Source organism: Strongylocentrotus purpuratus, unplaced genomic scaffold (genome assembly GCF_000002235.5).
Source record: "Strongylocentrotus purpuratus isolate Spur 01 unplaced genomic scaffold, Spur_5.0 spur5_contig_197, whole genome shotgun sequence".
Classification (NCBI taxonomy): Eukaryota; Metazoa; Echinodermata; class Echinoidea; order Camarodonta; family Strongylocentrotidae; genus Strongylocentrotus; species Strongylocentrotus purpuratus.
Genome location: NW_022144843.1, coordinates 1,759 through 13,690, shown reverse-complemented (window position 1 = coordinate 13,690; position 11,932 = coordinate 1,759). Strand labels below are relative to the sequence as shown.

At 41.6% G+C, this 11,932-nt stretch overlaps 1 protein-coding gene across 1 annotated transcript; it reads left to right on the top strand.

The window, feature by feature from the left end:
* Window positions 1-3,434: 3,434 nt before the first annotated feature.
* Window positions 3,435-11,731, top strand: LOC115922180 (protein FAM49B-like). Its single transcript, XM_030980518.1, has 8 exons — window positions 3,435-3,504; window positions 4,953-5,039; window positions 5,757-5,896; window positions 6,504-6,655; window positions 7,871-7,985; window positions 9,596-9,721; window positions 10,543-10,613; window positions 11,668-11,731. Exons 1-8 carry the CDS (start codon window positions 3,435-3,437, stop codon window positions 11,729-11,731), a joined length of 825 nt encoding a protein of 274 aa, XP_030836378.1.
* The last annotated feature ends 201 nt before the right edge of the window (window positions 11,732-11,932 follow it).

Here is an 11,932-nt window from a genome sequence, read left to right as displayed (position 1 = left end):
GATGGATTTTGGCGGATTCAGGATATTTTTTTAGTAAATATACCAAATTGCAAACTCGTGAAGTGATAATAATAATAATAAGATAGTGTTCTTCCAACAAAATAATGATGTAAAATTATTAAGCTCACTTTTCAAGGATTCTTTTGCCATATGGGCCCGTCCTAGTATTCCATATGGAAAGGGGGATTAGATTTACTAGAGGATTGCTCTTAAAGGAGAAGTTCTGTGGCTGTGATTGAATCAACATAGTATGTCGCTGGGCTCTCGAAGAAAGCTTGGTAAATATTTGAGGGTGTGTGCTGATGGACTGAGATGATTTGCACTGTGTGCCGATGACAGTTCATCTTACAGAAAAATGATGAACGCCTTGTGTGAGCAATGCGCAGTGGATGGGGAATTGTATTTATGTGAAACACTTGATGAAAGGCTTGCGGTCGTCATTTGACCGTCTTCCAGCCAGCACAAGCAGCCAGTAAATATTTGCAGGCATATTGTGTGGTTATAACTTTGAACTCGGTCGAGGGGTAGACACCATTTATCATGACACGCGCGTGGAAATTAAAAATTTCGCCTCTTGAGAGAAAGTGAAATTGAGAAACTGTGGGCCGGCTTGTTTGATGGTGATGGCAAATAGGGAGACAATTTAATGTAATCATGTAGTACATTGTTTTTTGTATAATGCATGCATTAGTCCGAAACAAAGTTCAAACAGAATCCGTATTGGAATAATGACAAATGATAGACCTTGGTCATGAGGGGAAACCATTTTTGATCGCGTTCCCTGAATTTTATTTTCTTATACGCGATTCTGTCGCGGCGATAAATGTCACACGTTTTTTATAATTACACACAAATCAATGAGCGCAATAACATTTATATGCGGCAAAGTCGTACATGTACAACTTATTGCGCTGATTTCAAAAATCGCACAACGTATCACACATTTTGTTCATTCACACACGCCATGTGCGGCATAGTCGTTGTGACAAATCACGGATGTGTAAATAGGCCTTGTAATTAACTGTTGAATGGGATTAAATTATTCCACAGAGCAGACTCATTTCATTACTTCCATATCTACTCGCAAGTTCCAAAAATGAAGATTTTACCTCGCTTTCATTATAATATGGCCGACTCGCGAATAAAGTCTATAGACCATTACCATGTTGCGGCCATCTTGATTTTTTCCCATTCAAATCAATGTAACCAAAGCGAGGCTGAAAGAAAATAGTCTGGTTCCTTTTTCGCACAAAAACCATTATCATTTAGTAGTGTTATTGGATACAGGGACATGACTGAAATGGTGGCAGCTGATAAAGGTCTATAGACCCGACACATACAAAGTACAGACCTGTACATTATGATGTCATGCTTCTTCCTGTGGGAGCTTGTGGCTCTCCTCCATATACCTGTCTCCCCTTGGGAAAACAGACACTACATGTTGTATACATGTACGTACAAACATAGACATCAACTGTTACAGTGTCCGTCTCTGGATTTTATTTGGGAAATTTCTTCAAGTCTAGAATTTGAAGGAAATATTATCAGCCTTTTTCCAATATTGCACAATTTAATTTATAGGCCTATCTATTCATTTTCAATTCAAAACTCGCATTTATTTCCATACCAAAATGAAAATACAAGCATAGAATACAAGATTAAGTACATAATCAACAAATAGAGTTTGTCAAAAAGGTTGAAAATCTATCAATGATTTCACTATTGTCGACCCTGGGTGGTGTAGTTTCCTTTCCACTGGTACTACACCAGTCACCACGCGGTGATCGATCTAGGGTCCGCCATTTCCAGTATCAGTTTTCTCTTTGGCATTTCTCCGTTTCTATCACTGTGTTGGTACAAACGTATGGTCTTCTGTAAACAATCCTGAACCACAATGTGCATGGAATAGTGCACACTACATTTTGGTGTATGGTTTCAGTTTTCTGTGTGCCATAAGGTTGCATTAAAGAAGGAAATAACTATATTTTGTTGACTGATTATATGCATATGTGTAAATGTATAAAGTTCACCAGTCTTGTGAGTTTTATTTTGCGGTTACAACTTAAACTATATATTAGCATTGAATGTACATGTAGTTTACATTAACATACACGTGCAGTGTTCATGTACTTCCTTATCAAATGAATGGTAACATAATGACCTTGATTAGTTGATAGCAATTTGTTAAGTACCGGTACAGAGCCACACCCATAGGTCTTGTTAAAATGATGTCATTTCCTACAGACCATCCATGTGCATCTGGGCAATTCCAGGTTACTCATGTTACGAAAATGTAACGTGATAACCGATTTGTGCGTCTTGTTTATCATACATACACATTTTTCTGGATGTCATCTTTGGTGGCTTAGGTAGGTCTAGGTCTACTCTATCTACATGGGGATAACTTTATTAAACCTTTCAATAAGGTAATTACATGTACAGCCCAAGGAAACTCAAAAGTACCTGTATTCACAGATGTAAACGTGAGTAACCGTGGAACTGCCCATCGGCATTTTGAGCGTCAACTTGCTAATGCGCATCGGCTGCGTCGTATTTCGAACACATTTCGAGCAACAACGGCGCGTGTTTGAAACATTTTCAAACACTGTGCAATGCGTGCTCGATTGTGTAAAATACGCAATTGCAGTTCTCCCACAGAGATGCCGTCACTGAATGAGCCCTATTGTCACTTTAGTAACTTTTAAGTTCCGTGCTTGAAGCTGCCAGTTATAAACATGTACAAGTGTATCAAAAGTATATGTACTTCCGAAAATTACGTACCTGTACATGTACAATGTACCCCTTCCCAGAAAAGGACAATGTACTCTGAAGTCAAGAGATTGATTTGTTAGTGAATACTTTTGAGTGTTGTGAACTGTATGACCTCTCCTTTTGAAGAGGTCAGTACGTTGTGTAGCTACCGATACATGCCACATATTCAACAGGTTGTTCTATTCTATTCTATGTATGGCATTAAGTAAACAGATACTAAACAAACAGTAAAATCAACCGACCCCTCGACCGCGACGACCCACTCGGCCCAGGACCACCTCGACCCACGACCCCATCGACCCATGACCACCTCGACCCACGTCTCCCTCGACCCACAACCCCCTCGACCCACGACCACCTCGACCCACGACCCCCTCGACCCACGACCCCCTCGACCCATAACCACCTCGACCCACGTCTCCTCCGACCCACGACCCCCTCGACCCACAACCCCCTCGACCCACAAGCCCCTCGACCCACGACCACCTCAACCCACGACCACCTCGACCCACGACCACCTCGACCCACGACTCCCTCAACCCACAACCCCTTCGACCCACAACCCCCGGACCCACGACCCCCTCGACCCACGACCTCCCTAACTTACGACCAGATTTTCTAAATCATTTATCGTTTTGATTCTTTACAGATAGTGCGTTGCCATGGGCAACCTGTTGTTAAAACTTCGAGGTCCACAGGATGACGACCCACAGATCTTTATTGACTTTGAAAGTGAGTCACACATTGGACAATTTGGTACAATTGAGGTCACGCATTTGAAATCGTTTGTATAGTTTTGTTAGTTTTAGTTCTCTCTGTACTGTGTTCCTGAGGTCAGAGTTTGATACCTTCTAGTAAAAAAAAAACCTTTTTGTGTTGTGTCTTGGTTTACAGAAGCAGAACCCAAGGAAAATGAGGAGGAGCTTTACAACATGGCGGAGGATGTCTTACGGGAGGCAGATGAGATATTGAAAGACTTACAGCATTACGGAGGGGCGGGAGAATCGATTAGAGCGTTGAGTTTAAGCCGCATCCCAATCAGCTGAGGTGGGGCCATGCTCGTGCTCATTTCACATGGGGTGCATAACCTTTGTTTTGAGGGGCGCGCGTAATTTAAAACCCTGTCAGTTTAAAGGAGCACTAAGTATGTGCAGACCACCCACATGTAAGTGGTGTGCCATGCCTGCTTTGTCATCTGTACAGTTACTTGCTATAGCGAGGGGCAACAAAGCTTTAACACTAATCGCCTAGGCCCTTTTTGGCTAGGAACCATCCTCAATCCTCCCAAATCATTGGGTGTTTCTCAAATTTATTTAGTGGAGGTAGACCACTGCCTCAATCCTTCAAAAATCCTCCAACAATCATTGTAACACAATGAGGAATTGGCGATGATATCCAGAAGCAGTGAGGATGGTATCTAATATTTATAATCTCGGCATAATTAATGCCTGGCTAAGCATAAACAACACAAGGTGGCAGCTTAAGACCTTAACACAATAGTAGTAAAGTCTGTCACAAGCCAATGTGGCCCATCAGGCCAGCATTTAACTCCGGTTTCATTAGCTGAAACGACTGAGAATATTTCTACTCCCCCTGGATGGATGCAGTCCATCGGAGGTTACTCCCCAGCTAATGCCGGTACCCATTTGTACTCCTGGGTGGACAGAGGCAAGTGGGGTTAAAGGGGCTTGCCCATGAATGCAATACATGACCAGCAGCTGGATTCAAACCCCTGACCCTCTGATCTTGAGTCACGAACCCTAACCACTTGGCCACACTCCCCAATTGGACAAAATGCATCCGCCAAAATCAACTTGCACAAAAATGGCATACAATCTCAATCCCCCATATCCTTCAATTTGGAGGATTGAGAAGGGTTAGTGTTAATTTGTCCTGTGAACAGTTTCAAGAATTGCTTAGCATTTCTGACAAGGCCAGTTGGCTCAATATAGAATAATCCAGGCAGGCTATCACGAAGGCCCCCTTCAATGGCGAAGCATTGTGGTAGCTGGTGTACAGCTTTCGCCATTGAAGGGGGCCTCATGTGTGTACTGTGATCATCTGCCTAGATTCGTCGATAGGGTAGAACAGTGGTGCAGAAAATGCACTGTGTGCAAATCATGGACTAACATTACTTGTGTCTTTTCACTTCTATTTTTTCAGGCCATTTGTAACCCCAGAACGAGAGTTGCAACAGAAGGCATGGGCTGACGTTTGTCCCTTGGTAGCACGGCTCAAGAGATACTTTGAATACTCACAGAAAATTGGTAAGTCCAGCCGCAAGACGATCACCTTCATGCTAACTCATGGCTTTAAGGATAGCCTTGTCATCAACGCGTCATTACTTCACTGTTAAAAACCTTAACATGATTGGTAAAGGTGTGACTCATCCAACCCAAAGCTTTTGCCAAATGTGCTGATATTTGTACTCTCAACTGCTAAGTTGACAGGACATGAATATGATATAATGTGATGCAAAAAGCGCAGGCTATGTACACCATCTCGGGACTTGGTCGCCCCCCTCCACTCTTCCCTATCCAACATTAGGGTCCTCATCTCCCCGTGTCACCTTGACCAATGTCCCATGTACGTGGCTCACCTCTCCCCCCCTCCTGCCAGTTCCTGAGTTGGCTCCCACAGGATGGTGTCTTGGCTACCAGCTCCGGGTGGGGGACGCAGTGGCCCACCAGACCCATCCTCCTCTCCCTGATATTGACCGAGATACGTGGAAGGCCTCCATACAGGTCGATGTTACGATGTGGTCTTCCCAGGTGATGCCTAGAGCCATGCGCAGCATCCTGGTGTAGACGCCATCAAGCGACTTCTCCTGCTGCACAATCAGACCTTGATAAGAGGATATATCACATGTGTATTCTCGACTTCTAAAACTGTGGCAAAGTAGTGTCCATTTTGAAAAGCACAACAGTGATGGGTCAATAGAGCACAAGTGAAATGTTTCTGTGGTTTTTTCTCTGCATTTACAGAGAAGGCTTTGCGGCCGTTACTGCAAGAGTTATGCACCGACGTGGACATGAAACCTGCCGAGCACCTTGACAGTCACCAAGCGCTGGCGAAACAGTTTGCTAAGATACTCCACTTCACTCTCAAGTTTGATGATCTTAAGGTTGGTAGAGAGACTTCAAAACCAAGGCAGGAACAAATGTGATCAAGGTTGTAGTTAGAGTACTTGTGACAAATCACAAGTACGTCACTAGTCCAGTCATAAGTCAATCACAAGTCCATCACAAGATGATCCCCCTAAAAGTAGTCCTGAAGCCCATCGCCATTTTAATAAATGATGCTGCACTCCTACATGTATTTCATCTGAATTTCACAGAAAATACAAACGCAAATTCCTGTTCACGGTTCCTTGTACCCTTCTGTTTTGCAAATCCTCAAGTTCATGTCCCACAAAATGTTCTAATAGCAAAAAATAGAGGGCATGCAAATTGTGATTTGGCCGACGTGGGCAATTTCAGGCCTATTAATCAGCTGCTGGCAATATGTGTGTCCTTGGGCAAGCCACTTCACCCACATTTGCCTCTCTCCACCCAGGAGTATAAATGGGTACCAGCATTAGCTGGGGAGTAATCTGCGATGGACTGGCATCCATCCAGGGGGATAGAAATATTCTCGGTCGTTTCATGCCACTGAAACCGGAGATGAACGCCGGCCTGATGGGCCAGATTGCCTCGTTGACAGACTTGACTTTTACTTTACTTACTGTACAGTCTGGAGTTCCTGCAGGCAGTTCCTACATTATGAAGGAACAGCCAGCTTTTCTGCCTTGGGCCCAGACCATCCTGGCACCAGACTGTTGCCTTTGCTTGGCCTTGCCTCAGGCTAACTCTGTCTGGCACACGAATCCACAATGTCTTACCTTGTTAAGTAGATATATTGAGTCATCACGATCATGTGCGTAGGCTTACCAAGTTAATGTGCTTGGCCATTTGAAAACAAAACCATGTTACGGTTTGAAGGTTCGAAAACTGCCAGTCTTGTATTTGTATTTCGAGGAATGCGATCTCAAGATTTGTTAGTTAAGAATTTACTTTTTCTTTAAATGTAAAGTAAGTCATCCTGTTAATACAGCACTAGAGAACATTCTTTTTCTCTCATTAACAAATGAGTGATAGTCCAACTGAATCCTTTTGATGGATGCACATGCAGTATTTTTTCCAACAGTTTGTATGTTTTGTTTTAGATGACCAATCCATCAATTCAGAATGACTTCAGTTACTACCGGAGGACGCTTAGTCGAATCAAGATGCAAGACACGGTAAGCCCCTACCCCTTCAAAAAACAATTTGTAACTTTACAAAATGTGAAGCTGTCAAGTTGTTTAAAGGTAACATACAACATTTACGTTTGCTGCAATTTTCAGAAATGTATGGATTTGGGGATAGTGTTTTATAGCTAATATTGTTACACTGACCTGTTTCAAGTTTTGTGTTCATAGATGCTGAAAAAAAACACAAGAAAAAATGTTGATCTTGTTGTCTGGTTTCCTGACTCTACTTCAGACGAAATGGAGCAATTTATAGACGTTCAGAATTGTCAGATCAGGGAACCAGACTAGCTGGCTTGCACCCGTTCACGGATGAATAACAGATGGCAAACAAATTTGGACTGACTAAATTTGGTAAAATTGGGGCAGTATTTGGAAAAAGTCAGTTTTTTGCAGCGATGGTCAGCTGACCATCATTTGATATCGATACAAAAATTCCACTTTTCTTGAAAATGTCAGCGCAGCAGGTCCCATGATTTCACAGGCTGCTTGAGACTATTATTCACTAACAGTCAGGTATATGTAAGGTATTCATAATAATCTGGTAGTTCTGCTTTTTGATGTTTGAAAATGTTGTATATTTACCTTTATGTCTAAATTTAGATGTAGTAAGTTCAGTCAACTGTCATATGACAGCTTCAAACCGCTCAACGTGATCACAGTTTGAACTCTACTCTTTGTGTTAGTGGATCATTGTTAAGAAAAACACAGGTGGGTTTTTTTTGGGTAAAACATGTGGTTGCCTAAAATTTTTCTTTTTAATAGAAGGTATTAAGATCGAGTAATGTTGTCTGTCTTCTGTCTTACCAGGACCAAGGCAGAACCGCACCTTTGCCGTCAACAACGAGATGGCCAACAGAATGTCCCTGTTCTGGCCGAGGCTTGCCCCATGCTCAAAGTCCTGAGTGACTCCACTACGAAGTTCGTCACTGAGTATTTAATTCAGAATATTTCTAAAAATTGTTTTAGGAGTGAATTTCTGTGTATAACATTTTTTTTTGTCCACGCTATTAATAAATTATTAACTAGCATCTACAGTTTGAAATGTTAAGTGGTCTACGCAACGGCCATAAAAAAAATCAATGAAATGTTAAGCAGCTTGCATTTTGAGGATCACACCTGATGTTTTTTTCCCTATGGGGTCATTCTATAAATTGAGGGTCCAAAGTGTGACATTTTTCCCGTCCCTGTTACCTTGGTACTTTGTAATTTGCCATTCAAGTATCATTAAGAATGACTTCAAATGATTGTTTATTTGTTGGGTACGTAGTTGCTATTCATAATCACTCTTGGAGGATGACTGCATTAACCCTAACTCCCTAGCGTCTTTTACTAGGAACTGGACCAATTCCATCAAAATCCATCAATCACTGTGTGTCTAGTACAAAACTGTACATGACATAATGGAATCCACCACTGATGCACTGGTTGACATTCATGGACTTGCTACACATGGCTTTTTATCACAATAGCAGTACAGGAAGCAAGGCAAAATCAATCAGATACCCCTAGCACTGCTTCAGGCCATTAGGCCCAAGTCCATCATACTCCATCAATATTTAGTCACGCCAGGCCTTCTGACCAAGTCCACCAAAATCCACCAAAATGGGGGATGAATTTTGATGAGTTGGGGTGGTTAGGGTTAAGGAGTGCATCAGAAATAATGACATCATAGATGTCCTATGTAAAAGACCTATATCATGCTTCCACCATTTTAGTCATGTTCCCTGTATCCAATAACAGTACTGAATGATAATGTTTTTGTGCATAAAGGAACCAGACTATTTTCCCCTCCAGCGTCGCTTTGATTACATTGATTTGAATGGGGAAAACAAATCTAATGGCTGCAACATAATAATGGTCTATAGGGACAGGGAAAAAAGTGGACCCCAAATTTATATAATAATTCATAATCTATTTACAGTGCAAGCAGGTTCCACTTGAGAACACAACAGATGTACTGAGCACGATGGTCTCGGTCTGCAAACTCATGATAGCAAGAAGGTAGGAATGCTTCCGACCTCTAGCCAAGGAGTAACGAGTCCTTTCCTTATTTGTTCACACTTTGTTGCTCCCCAAATTTTCCTTGTACTCCATTACTTGTTGTTTGGATCAAATATCACTCTTTCGATCAGATTCCAAGCCTTGCAAACTTGATCACCAAAGGATTTCCCCAAGACTTGCTTCCATGGCATATCTTTCATTTTTTATTGGCGACTGAAATTACCTTCCTTGTTTTTGGTACCAGTTTTCAACCAGCGAACTTTTTGCCTGTGTTGTGGTCTCCGACTTTGTCAATGTCTTTTATTCGAAGCTAGTCATATAATCTGAAACGTGACCAAACCTGATCCCGAGAAACTCAATGCTGAGACCGGAGATCACAGCTACAAACTGGGGAAATGGCACGTAGCCTTTCACAAAGCTTACTCGGTGGGACTCGATCCACGAGCTCCTCCTTACCCGTACATCCTGGTTTGGTTTAAGACATGTATAAAGCTGGCTGTATCTTCATATCATTTCTCTTTCCTCAAACAGCGAGCACTTCTCAAGATTCCAAACGAAGACACCTCTCTTTTCTGTATGCGTATCATGGTCGGCCTTATAATTCTGTATGATCATGTCCACCCGGTCGGAGCATTCGACAAGAAATCAAGCATAGATGTAAGTGTCTTGAGTATTTTCTCCTTATTTGTTTGCTTCCTTTTGGGGGTGGGGGAGGCGGGGATGGGAAAGAGGCAAGCATGGTTGTGTCTGAGTGTGAGAGATGTGATAAGACATATGTTATGCTTGTTGCCAACATTGGAAGTTTAAAGGGCCATGTATTTGGATTTTTTTTTTAATGCAGTCCATGTAAATGCACCTGTGTCCCATTTAACCTGATTTTAAATTTTCATTTTGCTATTTTTTAAGGGCATCTTGGTGCCTTTTTGGTTTTTATGCTAATAAAAATTTGCATATTCGTGAGCAAAAGTGTGACGTCATTTCAGGCAGACAACTCAATGTTAAAGCTATTTCAGCATAAAAATTTGCCCGAATTTTTGATATTTTGCTGTCGTAATTTTTTTTTCTTTGGTGATTCGTTGTTGTGTCAGTACATGGCAGTAGGCCAATGACCAAAGTTTTCTCACAAAATGTTTTCAATGAGTAAATGTTGGGTCCACAGTTTGAACAGAAAACCCCACAACTGAACATCATCTTTCCAAAATGACATCACAGCAACAGCGCCCTTTTAATAGTTGTCTGGAAAAGCATGGACGATTTTTAATATTTAAATAAGTGCACTTTTCAATTAAATTAACCAAACAGGGATGTCAAATAGTATTCATACATTTAAGAGGAGTAGAAAGTTGCACGAAATGTGTTCCTAAGAAAAATTCATTTCATGGACACTTTAAATAAATGTATCTGAAAGCGAGAGTTATCAGCTAATTTTCTTGGCATTAACAACGTTTTTGTCAACGTGTTTTTTTTGCAACCAACAGGTGAAAAGTTGCATTAAGGTGCTGAAGGACCAAAATCCCAATGAGTTTGAAAATCTGATGAATGCACTGAGGTAAGCCGCACTGATAATAATCAGTAGAGACAACCCGGGCATGCTATCAAATCTATCACGAAGGCCCCCTTCAATGGCGCAAGCATTATGGTAGCTGTTGTTGAGATTATCCATCTCAGGGCATTTTGCTTTGTACAAACGCATACACAATGGTTTCTGGACTGAAGGGAGCTTCATAGGAGGTCGTGGGTTTTAGTCCCACCTGAGTGAGTTTGTGAATTTTTTTTTTGCAAGCACTCGGACATTACTGAGTATACAGTGTTTATAAAAGAAAATACCAGCAAAGGGCAAAACCAAATATTCAGGGTTGTGCAAAAAAAAGGAAACCCACTTTTGACAGCAATTTTCACCTACATGTTAAGCATATTTCAAAAATTCAATTTAATGGTATTGATATTTGATCTTTAAACATAAGTGATGAAAACAATGATTGCAAATGCCTATTTTGTTTTTGAGATGTTTAGTTTAAAATTAAAATTTTGTGTGCCAAACCTGTTTGTTTGCGGACGGCTTTATTCCATCCACTTAACTGAGCTCCGGAGCTTGATTTGTTTACGACCACGTCGCAAGAGGCACATACCCCAACAAAGCTAGAGGGGTGTTTCGAAAAACACAAAGTAAAATGGTTGAACAAACTCGTTGAAATTTATAATTTTTTGTGACTTTTTGACTGAAAAGGTATTTTTGAATGGGAATAATGTGTGCTTGGCCGGTATTAACCAGTTCACGTCCATCCGACGTGTATACATGCAAAGATTTTGCGGATGACGGATAAACACCAACAAGCGAGGCCAGAAAATATCTGTCTGCAACCCGCTCACAGTGAGCGAGGCCGGAAATATCAGGGTGTGCTACCTGCATATGACAGCCTGAACTCGTCTGGCATCGAGGTTCGAGAAAAAAATCCGGTGCCTGTGTTTCGGTCAATGTCAAATAATGTTAATGTTAAACAAGTCCGTTTAAGACGGGCTTGGGGCCTGGTCGCCGATAATGGCCGGAGCCGAATATAACCTTCCATTACCACTCCTTTTGAATGTCTGTCCATTTCCCACAGGTACAACAGCAAACATTTTAACGATGAAAGCACACCCTACTCCACCAGGGCCCTCCTTACCTGAGCTGACCTTTGACATGACCTGTAGGGTCATCTGACTCACGATCCTTCCATTCAGTGTATCTTCCTAGGAACGTCTCATCACGGAACAGCGTTCTTGTGTTTTCAGCCAGACTGTTCAATTTCAGCCAAATAAAACCTGTCTTTTTCTCTGGGAATTAAAAAGTAGGTGAGAGAAATTTGAGTTTCACTTCGATATATTTTG

Excerpts from the sequence above, each read along its gene's own strand:
- LOC115922180 (XM_030980518.1), top strand. The coding sequence starts at position 3,435 with ATGGGCAACCTGTTGTTAAAACTTCGAGGTCCACAGGATGACGACCCA. Across the intron at positions 5,897-6,503 it reads TCAAGTTTGATGATCTTAAG|TCTGGAGTTCCTGCAGGCAG; the intron begins GTTGGTAGAGAG and ends CTTACTGTACAG. Across the intron at positions 10,614-11,667 it reads AATCTGATGAATGCACTGAG|GTACAACAGCAAACATTTTA; the intron begins GTAAGCCGCACT and ends CATTTCCCACAG.